Raw genomic sequence first — 25,349 nt, forward strand, 5'->3', positions numbered from 1 at the left:
ACGACGACTAGCAATTGTATTGCACCGTCTGCTGCCGCGAAGGCAAGGAGCTGCTGCTGTGTAGCAATGCAGTATCATGTCTGCCAGCAGCACCCAGGAGACATACAGTGACAGTGAGCTGAGCAGGCTCCATGCTTGCCATGGTATGTCGTCTGCACGGGTAACTCAGGGGAAAAAAGGCTAGACATGATTGTTTGCTTTCACGGGGGGGTGGGGGGGCTGATGACATGTATCCAAAACCACCCGCAACAATGTTTTTGCCCCATCAGGCATGGGGAGCTCAACCCAGAATTCCAATGGGCGGCAGAGACTGAGGGAACTATGGGATAGCTACTCACAGTGCAACGCTCCAAAAGTTGATACTAGCTTTAGTATTGTGGATGCACTCTGCTGACGTAATGTGCTTAGAGGACACACACACACACACACGATCGACTGTATCAAATCGATTTCTAAAAAATCAACTTCTACAAAATCAACCTAATTTTGTAGTGTAGACATACACTTAGATTCTGCTCACAGTGGGTTTCAAACTAATCAAAGGTGCTAGAATCTGTGAACAGAAGAAAATGCTGTTTTGTTTTGTTTCTTCTGGTGTCTGTTATCTTGGGAAACCCTCACTTAAATGGCTCTACATTTGGATCAGCAGCCCTACCCTACATTCCCACAAGGCATAACAAATTTCAGGACAAGTTGTGTAAGGCACACAGATTTTAGGGCAGTGGTTCTCAAACTTTTGTACTGGTGATCCCTTTCACACAGCAAGTCTCTGAGTACGACCTCCCTTATAAATTAAAAACACTTTTTTTCTATTTAACGCTCTTATAAATGCTGGAGGTGAAGTGGGATTTGGGGGTGGAGGCTGACAGCTCACGACCCCCCCCCATGTAATAACCTTGTGACTCCCTGAGGGGTCCTGACACCTAGTGTAAGAACCCCTTTTTTAGAGCATTTGTAAGAGTCAGCCTTTAAACAGGAAGTGTTTCCCAACTTTAGCTACAGCTGAACAAGCACAGTTGTAGAGAGGGGTAGTTCAGTGGTTTGAGCATTGCTCTACTAAACCCAAGGTTGTGAGTTCAATCTTGTGAGGAGACCATTTTGGGAACTAGGGTAAAAATCTGTCCAGGGATTGGTCCTGCTGCAAGCAGGAGATTGACTAGATAACCTCCTGAGAGTCCTTCCAACCCTATGATTCTATATAATACTGCATTAAATTAAAGGGCAAGTGAAAGCAAAGAGCTCTACATATCCATCAGCAACACAGCAGACTCAGAGAGGCTTGAAGTGTCCCATTCATTTCAAGGAGATGGTTTCAACAGGGTATTCTCGTTCAGTGGAGATTACTGCAGCCTGAAACAATAGCTGTGAGATATGCAAATTGCTCCATTTATTTCAGTGGGGATTCCTATCCTTCCTCTCCAGAGCTGCAGGATTTCTATGACAAGCAAGCCTGGTTTTAGCTTCTCACCCCAATCCAATGTCAGCAGTCTGTTCTTAGTGCATGCTCTGAGGTGGACTCAGACCTCCTTAGAGGAATGAGGCACCCCAGGACATATGTTACATGAGAGGGGAATAGGGTGGGAGGCTCAGATCCCCCCAGAAAGGCAAGCCTTCTCCAGAACCTGGCTCTCAAGAGTGAAAAAAGGAAGTGTGTGTGCATGGGGTGTTCATACCTTATAGGTAGGCAGGGAACCCCAGATCATGGCACACACATGGGAGAGCAGGGAGTGAGGCACTGACACCCCCTGAAAGGGAATCTCCCCTCCAGAATCTGGCTCCATGAGAAGGGGCAAGGAGAGGGTGTCAGACCCCCACAGATGAGCAGGAACCTTCCAGATTCTCACACACATGCAGAGCTAGAGAGCTCATATCCATCCCCAGATACTGGCACACGGAAGGGGAAAATATGGAGCTGACAGGTGCCCACACCCTTATTCTCCCCCAGGTCTCCTGCCTCTACCTCCATTAGATTTACTAGTTAGAAGTACTTTATAAAGACAACTCAGCCTGCTGGCATTCCCCTATAACGTTAAACCCTGCAAGAATTCAACACCAAAGTGACATCAACAGGAAAAGTAGTGACAATTGCTGGTTTTTACAGAATGGAATGGAAAACAGTGCAATGAAGAGGAGAGAGTATATTTATACTGCTGCTCTCAGGATACATTGACTCAGAACTGCTCCGCTGGCAGCTTTTGGAGCAGAAAGTTCCAAGGTCTCTGTCTGCTGTCACCTTTAAGTTTTGAAGGGCCAGGGCATGCAGCAAAATATGATACACAGATATTAGGTAGCAATGAATCTATTATAATAATTAAAACATTATTGCTAAAATAATACATACCACGACCCACATTAGTCAATACAACATGCTATCAAAATGATACACAATACCACAGGAAGAGGCAAGTTATGACATTTATACAACATAACAGCCTATGGCATAAGCAAGATAACTATGATTACTGAGAATTAGCTACAGTAAGGGTATGTACATCCTGGTACATTTAAGAATCAAAAAATGTTTCAAGTTTGTACTTAAACCATAATGACAGGGGAAAATGCCCCAACCTGCAGGTACAGTTTTGGCTTCAGGCTTTCTGGAGTGAATCAAGCTAGCCCCATTAGTGAGAATTGAGAATACTGTTTCCAGAAAGCAACGTTTATGATCACAGAAGTCTTAGCAGGAGGCAGAATACACGCTAACCCTATTGCTAACTTAGGACTACCATGACCATAGCCACTTTTCTAGGGGGCTATGTCCCTCTGTGATATCTGTGATATAGACCTGGTGTCTATCAGGTATTTATTTATTTTTGTCAATGTTTCTGTAAAGCCTCTGCAGATGCTGGCCACCTTAAGAAGCCCCTGGGCAACTGAGCTACTGAAAGTGACATCCCAGTCTCCATGCCACACTGTTGTCCCCCAACAAGCCACAGGGCCACATAGCGAGCCCAACCAATTTCACACTATTAGTTCTCCATCTACACAAAGCAAAAGCCCCATGTAGACTCAGCAAGACAACTTATGAACAAAAAACCCTAGAGCACTGACCAAAGAAAGCCATAAGAAATGAGGCAAAGGAGCACGAGTGCAAATACAGCATAGAACACACAGTAACGGGATATGTATAGGAGTAAACACTATTTTCTGCCAATCTACACTTTACAGTAATATATGCTAGGTTTTATTATGAAAGGTGGTGAGAGGATGGTGGTTTTCCCCTCCCTCCAATAGTTACTAGTGTAACTTTAGCGCCTTCATGGCCAAGATGGAGTCTGTTCTGCAGGGAGCTCTGGCCAAGAGAAGGCTTGCACAGGAATGCAGCAAGAGAAATCCCTTCCACCCCAGGGGCACCTGTTCCAACCCCCCCACCTCAGAGTAAACACCCATCCCCACAGGAAAAGTACAATAGATATAAGAAAGGGAGATATTTATTTACAGAGGGATGAGAGGAGAAATACAACAAGGGGAAATATTAAAGGGAACAGTAGAAGGGCTGCATCCAAGCCAAGGCCCCACGGGCCCAGTGGTAGCACAGTCTGGAAGGGCAGACACTGAGCAATGTGTCTGCACACAGAGTTCAGGAAGCCTGAGCAAAGTTTCAGTCCAGTGGTGAATCGTGAGTGCTCCTGGTCATCTTCAGCACCAGTGAACTCTCCCCAGCAAACCCCTCCGGTGCCGCCTTCTGCTGTTCTCTGCAAAGCCACACAGAGCGACCACCTCCCCACTTAACTAGCTACAACCTCCCTTCTTCTTCCCAATGCAGAGTCACAAGCCCCACTACTCACAGCCCTACACAGCTCTGGGCAGCCATGATACTGGGTCCAGCGCTGGCCTGTCCTTCTTGGGCAATTCCTCCCCGGCCCAGTGCTCCTCCTGGATCCTGTCCTGGGCTGTCCCCGATCGCCCCTGTCCTCCTCAAGCCTCAGGCAGGTTCTCCCTGCTCCCTTTTCCAGGGCCTGCTGACTGCCTCTCCCTCTCCCTGGAGATCCAGCTGCCCCCTGGAGTTTCCCTCCTTTTTTCTTACTCTCCCCCTACCCCCGGGAAGAAGATTTAAAGGGGACATGCTCTCTAAACCCCAAAGTGGTTACACTGAAGTCCTACGGTATTTAACCAATACCTGCCATATTTCCCCAACCAGTTTCCTTTGTTTCCCCACTTTGACAATCACTTAAGTTTTAACTGTTCTTTGCATGTTTTCCACAAGCTTGAGCTTTACATAAGTCATCCAAAAGTAGAGACTACTGACACTACAACACAGGTTTAGAGCTGCATACAATGGCATGTGAACAGCACTTTGACAAGAATACACTTGTTTAGTGAAATCAGGTGTGGGATTTGGTAATGAAAATTGCATTTAACCCCTTTGGTTGTGGGAATTATTATTTGCAGCTTAAGTAGTGTGGTGTCAGCAACAAAAGGAACTGGGGGCAGGGGGAATGGGAGGCCGAGTGCTTGGGTTTGTATTGTTTTATTCATAATGCCAATAATCTCAAATCCATAACCGAAACGCACAGTACAAACATAAATTAAGCTTCAAAATACCCCACTGAGCTAGGTCAAACCAACAGTGAAATGCAGCCATTTCAGCTGTGGAACACAGCAGCTGTTTAAGAGAAAAGGAGGTAAAGCATCCAATTGAAAGGTGGAAATTTTAGTTAGACAGCGTGTAATGGGAGAATTTGGCCAGGACACTGGGCTAACACCCTCCCCCACGCCTTGTTTTGTACCTCATCTGACTGCCAGAACATTAGGCAACACCATGACACTGGCTCTGTAGCGGCAGACAGGGAAGTAAGTGCCACCTGCACTGCTTCCCGCAGCGTTCCTTGCGATGGTTTCCCAATCTTTTTGTAACTGCAACCCTCCTTCAAGGCATTAACAGTTCAGGGATGCTACCACACACCCCTCCAGCAGTGTTTCCTTTCCCCTTATTCCCCCTCCCCCAATATACAGATTCCCCATAACCCCTCAATCTCTCCTCCTCCTTTCCCTGAGAGACCCAGTTATCCCTTCCCAAAAGTCACCCCACTCCACTCCTTCCTTGCCCCTGCATGGCCCCTCCTTGCTCCTTCAAAATCCCTCTGAAACTCACACTCAGATGGCTCCCCTCACCTGCACTGGCACTGCCCCCCCTCTCACCCAGGCCCCACCACTTCCCGCTTCCCTCTGGCTGCCCCAAACCCCTCCGCTCCCCTGCCCGAGGGCCCCTCTCCCACACTGCTATCATACCTGCCTGGCGGGCTCCCTCTGTGCTGAGGTGGGGTGGGAGAGCTGCAGCAGGGCACAGAGCAAGAGCCCAGTGGGCTGCAGAGGAGCCCCACTGCAGCACCCCTCCACTGGCAGGAGGCTGCTGCTGAGAATGCGGCTCTGAGCACTGCCACTCAACAGAGAGCGGCCGGGCCCCTCCTTGGCAGGACACTGCTACTACCCCATTGCTGCCTTGGAACATGCCATCCTGCAGAAAAGGGTGGGAAAGGGGATCATAGGCCAGGGGTAAATCTGAGGTGGGAGCTGAAAAGAATCCCCACGGGCCTGGCTGTCTCTCCCATTCGGAAGTGCCTTGGCTTGTTTTATTGGGAGAGGAGGTCTCTTGTCGTCTCCTCTTATGGCATGTCTTCACTGCACTGCTAAAAATAGCCATGCAGCCAGCAGCACAAGAGAGGAGGGAGTTGCTAGCCTCCCCAAGTACGATCCTGTCTGAGATCATAGCTACCTCCTGGGGAGGGAAGGGGTAGTCCTTTTTAGCACATGAGCTCCATTGGAGCTAAGACAGGTATGTCTCCTCCAGCGTCAGTGCAGACATCCATCTTTAAACTCCAACTAGCTGGCCAGTCAGGGGATATGGGTCAAAGCTCCAGTGCTGCTAGTAAAATCACTCTATGCTGCTCATGCAAACATTGTGCAGCTCCAGTGTTATTTTTGCAGGGTGACTGTTCTCAGTGAAGGCTAACGCTGGAGTTGACTCTAACTTATACTAACACTGTGATTCCAGGGAAGACGGGCCCTTAGAAGAATCTCTGAAGCAAACCCCTGGCCCAGGAAAAGGAAGGGTAAATGTGGTTTCCAGAGTTTACCAAGGCCAGTAGGGGACATTCACTAGTACAGTGATTTTCAACCTGAGATCCATGGACACTACTAGAATGGAGTTGGATGTTCATATTTTACCCTCTTGTGCCACTAATTTCATATATGCCTGCAAAAATTAACTCATGTTACAGAGTAATTTGTAAAGCTGCAAAGTTAAGACACATTTGTCTTTCAGTAAGTTGTTTATCTTAATACTAATCAACCTTACATTATCAGGGCAGTTCGGGTCTATTTTATTTCCTAAGAATGCCAATCCTGTTATTGCAATGGTTGAACTATTAATGCATTTAGACAATGAAATTTGGCTGAAATGTTCCACATCAAACCAGTGAACCAAAATAGCAGCTAAACCAATCCCCCTGGCCCACTAGAATTACTTTGTGCATTAGCCTTTATGTGAAATCAACCAGGGATAATAGCATTTTTGGAAGAGAATATAGGGTACACGTTACAAGAGATCTAGGCACTGAAGCAGAGCAAATATCCTATAGTTTATGATGTTCTCCCTTCATGTGTTTACCTATGTTCATTACTGGGCACCCCATAAAAGCACTGTACCAGTAACCCATTGGTGCTTCAGAGAATTTTTACAGTGTCAGACTGGGGCACTGGAAGCAAAATCTTGCACAGCATGTTCAATAACAAGGAAAATTATTAAAAGGGAGGGCTAGATAGCATAGACCTCACAGCTATAATGAAGAAAAATACAACTTCTTGATGCTTAGGGCTTGGCTACACTCAAAACTCCAAACCACTGCCACGAGAGCACTCCCGCAGCAGCGCTTTGAAGTGTGAGTGTGGTTGCGGCGCCAGTGCTGGGAGAGAGCTCTCCCAGCACTGCATGTACTCCACCTCCCTGTGGGGATTAGCTTGCAGTGCTGGGAGCCGTGCTCCCAGCACTGGGGCACTGTTTACACTGGCGCTTTGCAGTGCTGTAACTTGCTGCGCTCAGGGGTGTATTTTTTCACACCCCTGAGAAAGTTGCACCACTGTAAAGCGCCAGTGTAGCCAAGGCCTTAGTAGTTAAACTTTCTGTCCTTAGATGGATATGCATGGCAAGGGGACACTCAGGAGCATATTAAGAGAAAGAGTATGATTAGAGATTGAATCAGCATCTATTTTAGAACTTGCCTATACAGACAGTTAGCGTATGGTAAACTGGAGTATAAATCTACAATGCACTAACCTTTCATGCATTAACTGGCTGTGTGGCTTCTACCACCACAAACTAAGAGTATGTCTACACTATGAAATTAGGTCAAATTTACAGAAGTCGTTTTTTTAGAAATAATTTTTATACAGTTGATTGTGTGTCCCCACACAAAATGCTCTAAGTGCATTAAGTCGGCAGACTGTGTCCACAGGACTGAGGCTAGCGTTGACTTCCAGAGCGTTGCACTGTGGGTAGCTGTGAGCAGCTATCCCATAGTTCCTGCAGTCTCCTCTGCCCATTGGAATTCTGGGTTGAGATCCTAATGCCTGATGAGGCAAAATCAGTGTTGCGGGTGGTTCTGGGTACATCTTGTCAGGCCTCCCTCCCTCCTTCCATGAAAGCAATGGCAGACAATCATTTTGAACCTTTTTTCCTGGGTTACCTGAGCAGACGCCATACCACGGCAAGCATGGAGCCCGCTCAGCTCACCATCACTGTACGTCTCCTGGGTGCTGGCAGACCTGGGGCTGCATTGCTACACAGCAACAGCTCATTGCCTTTTGGCAACAGATGGTGCATTATGATTGGTAGCCACCATCGTTGTACTCCTGGGTGCTCTTTTAGCTGACCTCAGTGAGGTCAGTCAAGGGCACCTGGGCAGACATGGGAGTGACTCAGACAGGTCATTCCCATCTTCTGCCGAGCACCCAGGAGATGACGATGGCAAGCAGTCGTACTGCAGCATCTTCTGCCGAGCACCCAGGAGATGACGATGGCTAGCAGGAGTACTGCACCATCTGCTGCCAGCCTAAGATGTAAAAGATAAATGGAGTGGATCAAAAGAAGAAATTGACCCGATTTGTTTTGTGAAATCAATGGCCTGCTAAACCCAGGGTTTTGAGTTCAATCCTTGAGGGGGCCATTCTGTGTGACAGTTGTTTGTGTTTCTCCTTGATGCAAAGCCACCCCTTTTGTTGATTTTAATTCCCTGTAAGCCATGTCATCATTCGCCCCTCCCTCTGTCAGAGCAATGGCAGACAATTGTTTTGCGCCTTTTTTCAGTGCAGAACCAGAAGCTGCAAAAGCAAAACCAGGCAAGGAGGCAACAGCAGCGTAGTGATGAGAGTGATGACATAGACACGGACACAGACTTCTCACAAAGTATGGGCTGGGCAATGTGCCCCAGCAATGTGCACATCATGCTGATGAGCTCTGCATGGTCACCTGTGCTGATCAGCTCGCCACACTGGCCAAAAAGGAAATAAAATTCAAAAGTTCGCGCGCCTGTTCCTGTCTACCTGGCCGGTGCATCTGAGTTGAGAGCGCTGTCCAGAGCGGTCACAATGGAACACTCTGGGATAGCTCCCGGAGGCCAATACCATCGAATTGCATCCATGCTACCCCATCTTTGACCTGGCAAGGCCAATTTCAGAGCTAATCCCCTCATCAGAGGTGGAGTAAAGAAATCTATTTAAAGAGCCCTTTAAGTAAAAAAAAAAAGGGCTTCGTCGTGTGGACGGGTCCAGGCTTAAATCAAGGTAATGCTGCTAAATTTGACCTAAAATCATAGTGTAGACCAGGCCTAAAAGTTCTTTGAAACGGGAGTAGATCAAAGCACACTACCAAATTTTAGTGCTCAGTAGTAGGGTCCACATGTCTAGTTAGTGCATGGCAGGTCAGTACGCTTCCAGACAAGCCCCAGAGAATGAGATTTTTGCTTCACTGATTAATACTGTAGATTTTAATACTGAATCATTCTAGCATTAAATTCCTTTTGTAAATCAGAGAAAGGACGGAAGAAATTTAAAACTGATACAAAAAGGGATGAGACATTGCTGATAAACTCAGGTAGGATGGAATTAGAAACTCTAAAGCACAGCACTCCAACTGAGGTGTGGGGAAGTGAGTGTGTCCTATGCAGCACATTAGACTTCCATTAAACAGCAGGAGGCTGTTCACTTGTGGACCTCAGGCTCATACTAATCTCTGTCTCTCACAACTGCCCTCTCATCCCCATTATAGTCAGTATAGTATCAGTTATTTATTTTTATATTTAATTTTACATGGCTTCCACATTCTAACTTGCTATACATTTTTGAACCAACGAGTAATGCATTAGATTAAAAAATAAATAATATCTCTTCTGCAATCCAGAATCAGTTAAAGAGGTTGTCTCTAGGTTCCATTCATAAAGGAACAACATCGAACCTCTGACAGACAGGGAAGAGGATTCTGGCTTAGTGGTTAAAAGGAAGAAAACAGCAATTGAACATATATTTTATGATTCCAAAAAGGGGTCATATCCCAGAGAGATTTCAAAGAGCTCTTGCTATGTTTTAGCTATGATTGCATTTCTGTCTGTCAAACTGCATCTGTCAGTTGCCCTGCTGAGTTTTTAATATATAAAGTTAGCCTAAAGGGAATTCAAGCAATGACATGTTATGTAATTTTTGACCTAGTTTACAATATTGGGTCTTTACACTCCCTCTCTCTCTCTGTATACATATTATGAATGCACCATAACAGCTCTCTAGTTAAGGCTATGTTGAGTTTTCTACTTTAAGCACGAAGTAAATTCTTTAAATATGGCAATTCCCTGAAATACTAAAACATGGCCCACTTCAAGAAGCACCAATTTTAATGTTTAAAGTACTTTTCACTCTTTCTAGATGGGTTTTCAGGTTGAGGGCTTATGTATTATTTTTAAAAAGGGCCAAAATCAATAGGTTGGGATATCTGCTATGCTCTGTTTCCTTTCAAATACTCAGGCAGCAAGTGAGCAGAAATCACCCATACTTCTCATGGTAGCGATTCCCCAGGCCCAGTAGGGACAACTAGTTCCCATGCCTTCCTCTAGCAGTCTTTTCCCTAGGGGCTTCTTAGGGACAGAATCTGTAGCATATCCTGCTCTGGCTAGTGTCATCTGGTGTATGGTCCATTGGAGACCATTGGCAAGTGGCAAAAGGTAGAGCAGTCCCCAGGTGACTGTAATTTGCATCTGGGCCTGAGACAGAAAAATCATAGTAGTAAATGGTTGTTGGTTCTCATCCAATCTCTTTCCCTTCTCCTGCATTTTCTGAAGTGGGGCATCTTTGCTAGACTCTCCCCTATGCTCAAGAACAGCCAGATGAGTTCCTATCCTGCATTCCTTTTGGCCACTGTAGATGTTCTCTCACAGGTGGCCAGCAGGGGAACTGATGAGCAATTGCAGCAAGGAAGGGATAGAAACTACTCAGAGTGCTCCCTGCTCACCCCAGCAAGAGCAGCAGGTTCATAGAAATTTTGGTAGTGCCCAGAAGACCCAGAGCTGCCCCCCAAAAACTCTGCTCCCTGCCTGCTTAATGCTCTGGGAGGGAGGGAGTTTGAGTGAGGGGAGGTCTGGGGTGCAGGCCATGGGCTGGGGCAGGGGTGCAGGAGGGTTGCAGGCTCTGGGAGGGTGTTTGGGTGCAGAAGCGGTGAGAGGTTGGGCTCTGGGGGTGGGGGTTGGGTGCAGGCTCCAGGCTGTAGCAGGGGTTGGGGGTATAGGAGGGGTTGAGAGGTGCAGGCTCTGTGGGGGTACCTAGGCAGGGCAGGCCAAGGTGACTTCACACGCTGCTACCCCCAGGCTCTGCCTCCCCGGAGCTTCCTATTTGCCACAAGGGTGCTTGGTGCAGGACACAGACCCACCCCGCCCAGGGGCCGCAGGGAGGGGGTGGCAGCCACGTGGAGCGAGCAGGCAGAGCAGACTGTGCTGCATTGTCACCGGTGGTTAGGCGGCTCGGGCCATATTAAATCGCCTAGGGGACACAGAGGGAGCACCTGGGGGCAGAAGGCAGGGCTGAGGAAGAGACTGGGCCTCTAACATTGCTAGAGCCAGGCCCCGGGCCAGGAATATTCTTGGAGCCCAGGCACCACGGGCCCATAGAACTCACTGCCCATGCACCCCAGAGCTAATCCTGGGATGGCAGTGGAAGTAGTAAGAGGCAGTCAGGGAGCCAAGACCCTCTACCTCTTCCCCATAGTGATAGAGAAGATTCAAACAAGTCTGTTAAAAATTACAAGGCATAGAGCTGAGAATGCATTTTAAATTCATAATTAAAATTTATTTTTAAGACAGTTGAGAGCCACAATTTATAGCCTTGAAGGCAGCAAGTGGGCCTTTCAACTGAGCTTAGATACCACAGGTGGAGTGTCTCTATTTTAAAGTTCAAGATTTATAAATCACTTTTTCCCAGAGTGTTCCCCATTATTCTAACACATTTTTCAGGGCATATTAAGAGCAATCTCAAAAGTGATAAACTTAAAATTTCCCACTGGGCTTCAAGCTACACCATACTCAAAACATATCACTGTGTTTCTCCCCTATCACATTTGTTTTTCACAACAGAGAATGAAGCAGCCCTCTGCACTGATCTACTGCTCCTGTTCTCTGACATTGCCTCCTGCTGTCTCTCTGTCCTTGGTTCCAGGCATCCAGCTCTTAGCCACCCCTCATCGTGGCTCCCTCTAGGTGCGCTCTCTTGCCTCCACATCTGTGCTGCCTTAGATATAAAACCTTCCATAGGGAAAAGGACCAGTCCCTATCCTTGTCTCCTGTTGATGACAGGTCCTAGCACATAGCAAAAGGAAGCCAGGAGAGGAAGGAAACTTTCAGCAAAACTTGCCTGAGAAGCTGTCAAGCTTCCTCCTCCACTTTGAACTTTAGGGTACAGATGTGGGACCTGCATGGACACTTCTAAGCTTAATTACTAGCTTAGATCGGGTAACACTGCCACCATCCAGAAATTTCAGTGTCTGGAACACTTCCTGTCCCCCCAAAACCTTCACCTCCCTGGGTGGCCTTGAGAGGCTTTTTCACCAGTTCCTGGTGAACACTCGATCCAACCCCTTGGATCTTAACACAACGAGAATTTAACCATCCCCCTCCTTTCCCCCACCTATTCCTGTGAGTCCAGATCCATCCCCTTGGATCTTAAAGAAAGGAAAAAATCAATCAGTCTTAAAGAAAGCTTTTAATTAATAGAAAGAAAGTATGTAAAAATCATCTCTGTAAATCAGGATGAAAATACTTTACAGGGTAATCAGCTCATATAGCCCAGAAGAAACCCCCTCTAGCCTTAGGTTCAAAGTTACAGCAAATAGAGGTAAAATCCTCTCAGCAAAAAGGAACATTTACAAACTGAGAAAATAAAATAAGACTAACACGCCTGCTTGCTGTTACTTACAAGTTTGAAACATGAGAGACTGATTCAGAAAGATTTGGAGAGCCTGGATTGACGTCTGGTCCCTCTTAGTCCCAAGAGCAAACAACCCCCAAAACAAAGAGCACAAACAAAAGACTTCCCCACACCAAGATTTGAAAGTATCTTGTCTCCTTATTGGTCCTCTGGTCAGGTGTCAACCAGGTTTACTGAGCTGCTCAACCCTTTACAGGTAAAAGAGGCATTAACCCTTAACTATCTGTTTATCACAGAAGAAGAGCTAGCACTTCTTCCATAAAGGGGCTTCTCCCTTGACAAATTCCCTGATTTGTTAGATGGGAGCCCTGCTCAAGGGCCTGGAGGGACCTCTGTCTGCTTTAACTTAGCATGCCTCAGGGGAACGGAAGGAAGACTCAGAAGGGAGGATAGCCACTAAGTGCCTAACTCCCGCTGCTTACCTGGCCCTAAGCCTGCTGCCTAGCCTAGGAGTGACATCAGTATGATCATTGTTCTGTATTTTGACATGAAGCCTGGTTACAGAAACCCAGGATGTTGACCGTATCCAAGCAGAACTGGACACAACCCTTGGCAAGTGTCTCAAGTAGCTCATGTAAGAGTGAGAGGTTAGATAGTAACAGTAGCTAGATTGTACTGAGTGGTGGTTACTGAAGAACTGGTTTGATTGGGAGAAGAGAAAACTTCCATAAAGAGTTGCAGACAATCTCAGACAGTACATAGCACTGGTGCTCTTCACTCTCTCACCAGCCAGAAAGGACATGAGTCTGAGTTGCAAATGTTGGCTAAGTTTTCCTTCAGTGGTTTGAGGCCCTCTGTGTGTGTGTGTGTGTGTGTGTGTGAAGGGGCCATAGGCAGAGAGGGAAAGTATCACGGTACCGGGCTTCTTATGGCCACTGTTCAGTTCTTGGTATCCCAAGAGGTCGTCATGGATGCATGCTATCTTCTCAAAACAATAAACATTCTTTTCTTCATTCTGAAGTTGAATGGTGACATTGTATGTTAAAAGGCAATTCAAACGCCACAATAGTACAGTGGAGTTCAATTTAGCAGCTGCTACGGTGGTGGTGAAGTCAGATTTATTTTTTCCAGAGCTAGAACAGAAAAAAAAATACCTTTACAATTCCTTGTAGTGGGCTGTCTACATCTGCTTAAAATTTTCCTCACAACACTACTCAATTTTTCTTTCTTCCTACTTTAGTCCCACATCACAAGTCATTAGGGAACCATGAAGGTCTTGTAGAGATGGTGGAGAGAGAATGCATACTTTGGTGTCAGCGTGTCCACGGCTGTGCTTAATTCATGATCATGACTCTAGTATTCCATTGAATTTGACTACAACCAATATGGTTGCTATCTCTTGTATGGAGGTAGAGAATTCTGATCTAAACCTAGAAACACTGCTCTGTTTAGAACTTGCATAAATTGGAGAAAAGCCTAAAGTGAAGCTATGATTTTTTCAGGGAGAGTAAAGGAGCATTTTAGAGAGTAGCAGTGGGAGTATTTGTACTGGATGTTGAGACATCAGTGTAGCTACACCGGTAAACCCCTAGCATATACAATATACACAAGCGCAGCATAATTCATATGGTGTGGCTTACTCCATCCTGAAGCCAGGGTACAACTGCCTGTAAATAGCTCAGCTTGCACAGATACAGCTAAAAATCCTATTGCAGACAAGGGCTTCAGAAGTTTTAAGTTGTTTAAATTGGTTCCTTCCCACAAGAACATTTGACAGAAAAGTTGTAGGGAATTTGGTATTGCTTTTTCATATTAAAAAAGTGTTGGCTAACAAATATATTTTCTTCTATCATATTTTCAATTAAGAGTTTGCAGTGGAATAGCAACAGCTGAGTCAGGATCAACAGCCACAGCAGGTTTGTGAAAGACCTTGTTGGATACAGTAAATACTAGACTAGTTATCACTGCAGGGGTCCCCTACAACCAGAAAAATAGAAATGGCATTTACATGCTCATGAGTCACAGAACAAAGTTGGGCAGCTGGAGAGCACAAGGTACTTTTATTTCAGACAGCTTACTGCATCACATTCAATTATCATCACATTTGCATCACTCCATAGAATATACACTGTCTAAAATATGGAATTTGACTCTGTTAATATGCTTCAACAGGTAAGACCCAATCCTAAGTACATAGAGTTCCTAATGTTTCCTTTAAATGAGTATGAAACAGAAACAAGGGACTGCTTCAGAGCTGCACCTGATGTTTACTATTCAGTTATATATAGTATATACACATATCTTACACACAACTCTGAACTTTATAATGCTTAAAAACAAAAGCTCAAATAGAGTAGTAAGGAGGTAAGAACAAGGTTGTCTATTTCTTGCCATCTAACAATTATCAATCTGAACCTACAAAATGCTGAACAGCACTTGTGAGGTGCTCAGCATTCACAACTTCCAATGCTTCAGTGAGAGCTGAAAATCACTGACAATCATGCCAGGTCAGGTCTCTAGTACTGGAAACTGGGTAAATTGTGTTCTTCCAGATGAGTTTTCCACACAAATTCCATTTTTGGTGTACATAAGCCCCCAAGTGTACGACACGAGATTATTTCTGAAAAGTAGTATCTGTTGGGGCCAGGCCTTCTGGCCACCACAGCCAAGGGCATAAGGAGTGAGGCAGCTGCAACTGTCCCTCAGTTCCTTTGCCATCAAGAACCCGGATGGTAGGGCTCCCCAATTATGGCATGGACAACACATCTTGAATAACCACATTAACTGTAGCATCAGTAACCATTCTGTTTTTTCTTCAATTACTGTGCACAGAAAGTCCATTCTTGGTGAGTATCAAGCACTTCTCTGGCCAGGAGGACAGAAAGGAGTCCTATCTGACAAGTGATTGCAGGACAATTCTACTATAGTTTGCATCTGATCTGAAAAACTGGACCAGGGAGTATAGAGAATGAACAAGTAGATCAAACTCCAGATAGCTGTTCTACATATCTCAGACTGGAATGCTGGTGAGGGAAGCTGCGGAGACTGCATGCATCCTAGTGCAACGTGCCCTGATATGAGCTGGAAGAGTCTTGTTCACCACCTAATAGCAAGTCCTGATGCAGTCTCAGACCCACTTGGATAATCTGAGTGAAGAGGACTGTACTGTCCTCTTTCTGTAAAAGCCACACAGCCGAGGGGATGTTCTTAATAGCTTGGTTCTATCCAATACAAAAAGATAAAGTTATCACTGTGTCCAAAGTGTGTAATTTCATTTCAGCTGTGATAGAGTGGGTTTTGGAAAGAAACCCAGGAGATGTATGAATTGATTAAGGTGAAAGTCTGAGATCACCTAGGCAAAAATTTGGGATTAGGCCTAAGGGTGACCTTGTCCTTATGGAAGACAGTATACGGAGGGCCTGTCTTAAGGGCCTTTATTTCACTGACTTTTCCAGCTAAGTTATGGCTACCAAGAATATCACCTTCTTGGATAGATGTGGAGAGCGTATTGTCACAGGTTCATATGGAGGTCCCATCATGCCAGTTAAAATGAGATTGAGGTCCCAGGAAGCAGGATGCCCCTTTACTGGGGGGCGAAAGGGGGGGAGTTTACAAGGTTTACTGGTGCGTGATTTGTGGAAACGGTCGCCACTCTAATAGAACTGACAGAGAGGCTCGACCATTTCAGAGAGCGCAGATAGTCCAAAATACAGTAACTCCTCACTTAAAGTCATCGCGCTTAACATTGTTTCATTGTTACGTTGCTGATCAATTAGGGAACATACTAATTTAAAGTTGTGCAATACTCCACTCTTACTTTGTTTGGCTGCTTGCTTTCTCCTCAGCTGGCAGCCTCCCTACGTCCTCCCAGCGCCTCCCGCCTGCTGGCAGACCCCACGGATCAGCGCTTTCCCCCTCCTCTTGCTGCCTTCTGCCCATGCCAATCAGCTGGTTTGCGGTGTTTTGGAGGGGGGAGAAGCGAGGACTTGGCATACAGGCTCCCCCTCCCTCCTGAACGCCGCAAGCCAGCTGATTGCCCCGGGCAGCAGGAGGGGGAGAGAGAGTGGGAGCCTGCACCAAGTCCTCGCCCCCCTCCCTCCTGCCGCCTAAACACCACAAGCCAGCTGATTGCCCCGGGCAGGAGGGAGGGGGGAGGAGCGAGGTCTCGGCACACCTTCCCCCTCCCTCCTGCCGGCAGCAATCAGCTAGCTTGCAGCGTTTTGGAGGCAGGAGGGAGGAGCGAGGACTCGGCACGCAGGTTCCCCCTCCCTCTCCTGAATGTGGCAATCAGCTGGTTTGCACTGTTTAGAAGGGAGGGGAATGAGGGGGGAGGAGCTAGGATGAAGCGTGCAAAGTAAAGGGGGAGAAGGTGGGGGAGGAAGAGGGAGTCAAGGGTGGGGACTGGAGGGAAGGAGTGGAGTGGGCGGGCTGAGGGTTGAGGCCCCCTGCCCCTGGTGCTTGCAGAGTAGGGGAAGCTGCCCTAGAGCCTAACCCCTCCTATTTATATTAATTCTTATGGGGAAATTGGATTAGCTTAACATCGTTTCACTTAAAGTCGCATTTTTCAGGAACATAACTACAGTGTTAAGTGAGGAGTTACTGTATTTGGGATCAAAGTAGACAATAGCAAAAGCTATCACTGAGTTACCCACACAGAATCTTTTCCACTCTACAGTGCAAATGATCCAGGCTGAAGGCTTCCTGCTTTGGAGGAGTATCTCCTGAATCTCAGATAAGCAGTCTCTCTCCAGAGGGGTTATCCAACCAGCATCCAGAACATCAGATGTAGCAAGGCCAGGTTTGGATATAGCATTTGGCCCTGATTCTGGGAATGCAGATTGAGAAGAAAACATGAGCTTATCAGAGGTCAGAGACACTCACTTGCTCAGAAAAAACAGAGCTGTCTGGCCCATGTTAGGGCTAGCAGAATAACACAGCCTGAGTCTTGTTTGAGTTTCCTGAGAACTCTGGGGATCCTGGGGATTGGCGGGAAGGCATAAAAAGAGCCCCAGGGACCAGGGGATCCATTAGTGAGCATGGCATCACACCTTCTCCGGAGCAGATGCACACTTGTTTTCATATGTAGTGAACAGGTCCAGGAATAGCAGTCCCCATTCTCAAAAAGACCACCACGGAGAATCAAATCACTTAGGGACCATTGATGGTACTGTAGCATGTCCTGCTGAGGTGATCTGCCAGGATGTTCTGAAAGCTGGACAGGTGGAGAGCCACTGACAGTGTTATCAAGTACGTACCATTCTCAAATACACATAGTCTTTTCACAGAAACAGGGATGATCTCACTCCTTGTTTCTGTAGTGGATTGTGGTGGTGTTGTCAATGAACACTTGAAAAGTGAGGCCCTGAAGGAGAACTTAGGACAGTCTTGCACACTAACAATATGGCCCCGAGCTTCAGTATGTTTATGTGCTGCAGGGTCGCCTTTAGTGACCATCATCCTTGAACCTTGAGATGATTGAGATGAACTCCCCATTTTTGGGCAGAAGCATCCATGACCCATGTATTGGTGGGACAAGAAACAGAGAACAGAACTCACACTTGGACTGATTTTCCCATCCTCTTAAAGACAGAACTTCAATGGGGACAATGACCAGATGGTCCATGCTGTGTCTCTTGGGTAGATAAACTCAGTTCAACCAGCCTTTCAGTGGCCAGAGTTGAAGTCTGGCAAGCTGTGTGATGCAGGAGCAAACTGCCAAAGGCCCATGAGCTTGAGACACATCTTCACTAGCATTCTAGTGCACCTGCAGAGCTGATTGAGGAAGTCCATCATGGTTTGTAAGTATTGCTGAAGCAGGTAAGCTCTTTCCAACAGAAAGCCGATACAACTATGGACTGAGTCAGGGTCAGAATAGATTGTCCCTGTTGACCCTGAGACCCAAGGAAGCCAAAAAATGGTGTGAATTGACTTGGTAACTTGCTGTGGGTGATTATCCCCAAACCAGTCAATCATTCTGTAAGAGGTATGGTTGCATTTCCATCCTTCACAGATGGAGAGATACTATAGCTAGAATCTTGGTGAAAATCCAGGGGACCACTGAGAGACTGAAAGGCAGTATCCTGTACTGATAGTAAGAGCTGTCTACCAGAAATCTGATATACTGCTCTCTAAAGTGGGTAGGATGGAGCCAGGGGTATGCCAGAACACCTTGCTATTCTGCCTGGTGTTGCTGTGTACAGAACATCCAATAATATGTGCTGTTTCTCCTATATAACCTCAGGAGGAACGCTGAAGGTTTCTAGGGTCCTTTACAAGAAGTCCTGAAAGATTTTGAACTCATCTTGAGAGACTAGAGAGTGGATGAACCACTTCATCAGGAGATCAAGAAGAAACCCTTCAGGGGCCAGAGGTACCTGATCTGAAGGGTGTTGATTTTTCTCCCTAATGTACTCATCTTTCATGAATTGGGACTGATCAAGTTGGGTGGTTGGAGGAGGCTATAATTACTTCCTCACTGAAGTAGATCTTGGATGAACAACAGCGGCTGTGGGTCTTCTGGAGTAGGGATTCATACTCTAGGCAGACCAGCATAACCAACATTGGTAGGCAAAGTGGGATGTTGGCACATAGGAAGGTACCACAATGGACACTCCTTGAAATCTTCTGGTCTTTTATGTTCTCCGCAATCCTTGTTAAACTTTCATCGGGCTACACATTGTGGAGACTGGCATCAGGATGGAGGGGAGACCTTAGTGCATTCTGGTGAGGATGACAAGGAGTGACTTTCCTCCTGACAAGTGGAGCAGACATGTCCAGGCTATGGGCCCTGTACAGCACCAGATGAAGTGGCGCTGAGGTAGCTGGTTGCTTTTACATAATATATCACAAATACTCCAGGAGAGGAGACTCCAATAACAGACTGACAGATAGGTTGGCTGGTACCAGGAAAGGCTTCAGTGCCAGGATCTCTGATGCTAAACATCCAGGACCAGGGCAAGGGTCAGCACTGAGGAGGCACTACTTGGTACTGAAGGCAAGATGGTAGTCACCAAGAGTATCTGTGCAAAGTTGGTGCCAGAGGGCAGTGTGGCCTTTATAGGACATAGAAGCCATCAGTGGCATATAACTCTATGGTGCCGTGGCACCAGGCAGACGCTCCAAATTTCAGGTATTAGTGTAAGAAACCTAAGGAGAAGTTATAGGTCATTTACTCAAGGTCAGAGAACAAACTCCAGACAGGAGTGGTGCTCCTTCGTCCTTCCCCAAAGAGACTGGCAGTTGCTGAATACAGTCTGTGGGAGGAGACTGTTCATGAGAGGAGGCAGAACTGCAACTAACCAGTGCTGAGTTGGGATATGGTTGATCTTTTCTAGACTTCTTGCGGATGGGAGGTGGTAGTTGCATAGATCTCTCAAGAAAGCATAACTTCAACCTCACCTCTATTCTTGAGGGTATTCTTGGGAAATGAGTGGCATTTAAATGCTCTATTAATGTATCACTGTTCCAAGCAGATGATATATCTGGAGTGGCCATTATTAATGGATTTAGCTGAGTCACATGATGGGCAGGTCTTGTAGCTGGGTGACAGGATATGCAATAATGGAATAGCCCTAATGTATCAAGAGGGGGGATCTCAATACAGATACCCCTTCTAAAATTTCTCAAAAAATAGCCAGCAAACAAAACTATACTAAAGTTAAGAAAACTATAACAAAGTTCACTAATGTCACATGAGGACACAGACTGATGCTGAAATGGATATTAAAATGAAGTTAATAAATTTAGAATTTTCATAATGGGCAGCTTTACAGAAAGAGAATCCGCTTGGTAATGCTGCAGTCAAAAAAATACTAGTTTATAAGGTAGATTAAATATGAGTATGTGTTGGTATAGAAAACGTCAATTCACTGAAGGGCTTCAGTAATTTGGCACTTGATTTAGTGCTACTATTCACATATTTTAACAAGTGTCAGGGAATCAGTGAACTGAAATGATTTTTTTTGTTTAAAAGAACATTGCTGAAAATAGCTAACATGATCTGCTGGGGACAGGATAGAATTTTTCCAGTAACGTGTTCTTCCTATTGACTGAAAGGTTACTAAAATAATTTACTAAAGAATGTGATTTAACTCCAAACAATAGAGGGCTTGTGAGAGTCATACAACCTTACGAAACAAATAAAACATGCTGGATAAAAATACTGTGTGCAGTGGTTAACTGAAGTCAGAATCAGTTTGATTTTTCAGACAGGTGGATTAACAATGTCAACTAATTAAAAAAATTGCAAAAACGCTCAAACTTCTGTAGACCCAGATTTATGGACTAACTGAACATCTCATTTCAGAATCAGTAGCAAACTTCAAATATTTAATTTTTCCAATTATTTAAATTACTTTGAGTCACATCAAGAAACAAAAGTATCTGAAACAAACTAGTAATTGGGTCAAAATTTCCTCCATGCTGCCTGTGCACTAAGCACAAAGAAGAGAGATTTCATTCATTTCTAATATCTAGCAGCACAGTTGCTACCACCAACTTATGAGGAGCAACTTCAGGGAAAGTCCTACTCAATCCCTGCATGGTCAGAGCTGGAATAATCTCAGTGTGGATGGAATCTTCAGATAATTTCGCTGCCAAATTCTGAAAAGCCTACAATTTTCAGAGGCTTATAACTCAGCAAAAATTTGGTCGATTTTCATGGAGACAGCAAAATGCATCCTTCTGACTTCAGTAGGAAACCAGAGAACCCTGCTCTGAAGCATCAAGAAGCTAGAACTTCTCAGTAAAGTGGTTATAAGAATTATTTCCTCTCAATCTGGTCTAAGAAGCTGCTGACCCATTTTTACTAAGGCCTGGTCTACCCTGGAGGGTGGGGGGGAAAAGAAGAGGAATCAATCTCAGTTATTCAACTTTAGCTACGTGAATGACATAGCTCAAGTCGATGTACTTGGATTGACTTACCATGGTGTCTTCACCACAGTGAGACAACTGCTGCCGCTCCCCCGTCGACTCTGCCTGCGCCTCTCGTGGTGGTGGAGTACAGGAGTCGACAGGAGAGCGACTGGAGATCGATTTATCGCATCTACACGTGATAAATCAACCCCTACAGGATCAATCGCTGCCCGCCGATCCGGTAGGTAGTGTAGACATACCCTAAAACTTATAAAAAAAAATTAAGTCTGAAGCAGACATTGAGGCATGGGAAATTTCAGCTGAAACGATTAAAGTCTGGTTAAGTCAAACAGATAATGCAAATCTCTCCTAGTTCAAAGCAAATTTTTTTCATCATGAAAAACTGAACGAGACTAAGGAGCACACATGCAAAAAAAACCAATAGGAAAGAGTGGCACTGCTCCTTTATTAGCAATATTGCAGGAACGACAATAGTGAGAGATCTAAATGGCTGCAATTCAATTTGATGTAAAGCGCAATCTCACATAAACCTGGACTAGCTGCAAACTGAGAAGTGGTTTTTCAGGTAACAAGATGGGAAAGCAAATTTCTCCCAAGTGGTGGATGAAGCAGCACACCAAAAATTCAGTACAAAAGTTGAATGAAAGTTAAAAAAAAAAAAAAGAACATATGGCAAAAGTGATGTGAGGGAACTACGTATAAACATTAAAGAAATGTTCAATTAAGACAATTCTCATTCTCTTTTAATTTTAAAACAGAAGTTTTTCATTTTAGGAATTTTGATTTTATCGAAAAAACAAAAGGCGACTCACAGAATAGTGAGGCCATTTCTTTTAAGCAAACTCTATAGTACAATTGTTACCAGGACTCGAAACCATTAACATGTCAAAGAAACTGTTTCAGATGATATTTCTCAACTAAAGTTTTTAAATTACACTGTATGTGTTATTTGGGTTCCACATACTGCAAGCAATTAACAATACAATGAGATTCAATTTCTCAATTAAAATACTAAATATTACATGTTTCCACATACCTGCACAGTGACAAGCACAAAAACAGACTAATTCAGCACTTAAATAATTTCAAAAATCCATATCAACACTTTTAAAATCCATTTTATTTAGTCCCCCCAACCCAGTACAGGACTTAAGGCGTCTCCACACACGCAATTCTTGCAGAGTTTTTTTTTTTTTTTTTAAATAACTATGTTGGTCAGGTACCATTTAGTCTTATCACTTGATCCCTAAAACTGTATCAGTGTTGAGATATGACAGTCAAACCAGTGTTAAATCAATACAGTATTTACATAGCACAGCACACTATGTTTGAGACAGTCACTTGGGGATAAAACCACATTTTAGAACAGACAAAGACCACCATTATTACATGTTTGGAATCAACTATTTACAGGTCCCTAATATCACATAACTATGGTCTGTACACTGGTCCAATGGGGCAGGCAGAAGCTTGACAGGCAGTTATTTTGAGGGATTTTAAATATGATTTGGAAGCACACTATTATGCTACCCTGAACGCCATGTGCCACATTATCCCAGGTGGTCTTATATCCAGGAATGACACGTCCAGATGATATAAAATAAAAAAACAGACAACATAATGTTTACTTTCTGGAGATTGAATCATGCTATTCAGACATCTGAACTTTGAAGGAAATTCGTCCAAGAAACTTGTCACGGTCATCTTCATTTCTTAAATTGGGAGATCCCATAATCTTACACTCAATTGTTACATCTTCTTTGGTACTGCTGGAGTTAATTGCTAGTTGAACAGCCACTAGCGGCTGTAGATAGTCAGCCTAGTAAATAGAGAGGGGGGACAATTATTTCAGATACCACAGTAAACTTCTCTGAATAAAAACAATTAAGATTGCAGATTCACTTCATTTACTGTTTACTGAACTAGAAAAATGCAAACAAAAACCCCAGTTTTACAGAGTCCCATCTAAGGGTACACCTACACTGTAAATAAAGGTGATACTGTAGTGCAGGTAGGCGCACACATGCTAGCTTTAGTCCAGCTAGCGCGGCTAACAGCAGTGAAGACGTGGCAGCATGGGCTGCAGCACAGGGTAGCCATACCAGCACAAATCTGCCACAGACTCTTGTTCCTAGCTAGTGCTGTGTCTGTGCTGCTGCGTCTTCACTGCTATTGTCAGCCATTGCTAGTTCAATTAAAGCTAGTGCAGGTCTGCCTATCCATGCTACAATTACACCTTAATTTGGGATGTAGATGTACCCGAACTTAGTTAAAATTATTTGTGTAGGAGTTCATCAGGCTAAAATTCTGCACAGCATTTGTTTCAACTGAAAAATTCAGCATAAATTTACAGTTATAGACAGGATTTTCAAGGTGCTCAAGAAAGTTTGATTGCAACTTCTGTTGAAAGTCAATGGGATTTGGGTGTCTAATTCGCCATTTTTTGTTGAAAATTCAAGCCTATAATAACCTTTTGCTTTTTACAAGCATATGGAAAAATCTGCCATAATTAATGCTCTTTTCTGTTCACTTAACTTGCGTTGAACTTCATTTTCTTACAGATACCTCTTCACTTCAAACAGAACCTTGCTATTCAATCATTTTAACTTGCCTTTCTGTTTCCATCTTTGTTTACGTACATGCACGCATTCCATGACTTTTCTATGGTATAGTTAAGGAGCATCCACGCTGAGGCTGAGAATTTCTGAATTTTCTAAATTTTGACTTGAGGGACTGAATTAGCTTCTTTGGAATTTTTTGCAACCACCCACTATCAGGGTGATAGTTTCTGGTAGGATTCCTCTCCTGAGGATGTTGACCTTAACTATATGATGATCTCTATTATTCAGTGGAGCAATTATAGTTATTGAACTAATTCCCGTTGTCAAAAATTAAAATATAGGAAGGAAAGATATCAAAACCTTGTTCAACTGAATTCTAGTTTCAAAGTCCAATTTAAGCAAGGCATCACTTTTTAAAGGACCCTTTATATTTGTTACAGATGGCATTTCAAGACCTAGTAAAATATAAATTTACTAACAGCTATTAAACCTATATTTCACAGGTATGCTGTAATCTGAGAACTCTCATGTATTTATTGATTTAGGCCATTATTTCCAAAAGTGGCTAGTTATTCTGGGTGCCTCAATTTTTAGGTGGTCAACTTGAGACACTTAAAATCAGACCATTAAAGAGGGTGGGTGGGTATCACTATTTTAGAAATACACATTCCTCGAAGCTTAAGAAGTGGTAGATCTGAAGATAACTTCACCAGTTTGAGCACCAAATTTTGAAGCTAAATTTAGGGAACAGTGCTGCGCAAAGGTACAAAACCTCAGGGTAGCAGCTCTGAAGAGATCCGCTACAGTGAAGTCTAAGACAAGCTGTGGGAGATTGTACTGGCTCTAGTGAAGTGAACCCTGAGACCTTTGGGGAATAATCCCTAGATCAAAATACTTCTTGATATAAAATGTTATTCATTTAAAAGGATGAAGCCTGACTCCTAGATTTTTCCCATTAACTATAAGTGGACTCCTTAATAGATTTTTTTTTCTGTTAAGAAAGTATCTGTTTTCAGTAGCACTCCAGGAAGTGGCCCGTGGGGCCCCGTGGGCAAGAGTCTCCCTCTGCGCGCTGCTCCTGCCTGCACGCACAACCCCCTGAAGCTCCCATTGGCCAGGAACGGGGAGCTGTGGAAACGGTGCTTGCAGAGAGGGGCAGTGTGCAGAGCCATGTACCCTCCCTCCACCCCACCCCTCCCAGGGGCTGTAGGGGCATGCTGGCCCCTTTTGAGAATCGTGTGGGGCCAGGATAGGCAGGGAGCCTGCCTTAATCTCGCTGCACCCACTGCCAACCGGGAGCCGTCTAAGGTAAGTGCCACCAGGAGGAAGGCCGCATCCCAACCCCTTGGCTGGAGCCCCCTCCCAGGGCCAGCACCCCATACCCTCTCCTGCACCTCAACACTCTGCCCCAGCCTGGAGCCCTCTCCTGCACCCAAACTCCTTCCCAGAGCTTGCACCCCTCACCTGCAGGAAATAACTCTGTGTGGGGTGGAGGCGCAGGGAGCTTGGCAGGCC

General features: G+C 44.9%; 1 protein-coding gene across 2 annotated transcripts in view; it reads right to left on the reverse strand.

Moving 5' to 3' along the window:
- Positions 1-14,440: 14,440 nt before the first annotated feature.
- Positions 14,441-25,349, reverse strand: part of ATP1B3 (ATPase Na+/K+ transporting subunit beta 3) — a 78,447-nt gene continuing 67,538 nt past the window's right edge. For both annotated transcript variants that reach the window (XM_032765673.2, XM_032765674.2), the window contains one exon: positions 14,441-23,092. In XM_032765673.2, coding sequence (XP_032621564.1) covers positions 22,922-23,092 — 171 coding nt within the window. In that variant the 3' untranslated portion in view covers positions 14,441-22,921. The remainder of the gene's footprint in view (positions 23,093-25,349) is intronic.

This window comes from Chelonoidis abingdonii, chromosome 8, assembly GCF_003597395.2.
Source record: "Chelonoidis abingdonii isolate Lonesome George chromosome 8, CheloAbing_2.0, whole genome shotgun sequence".
In the NCBI taxonomy this organism is placed as follows: Eukaryota; Metazoa; Chordata; order Testudines; family Testudinidae; genus Chelonoidis; species Chelonoidis abingdonii.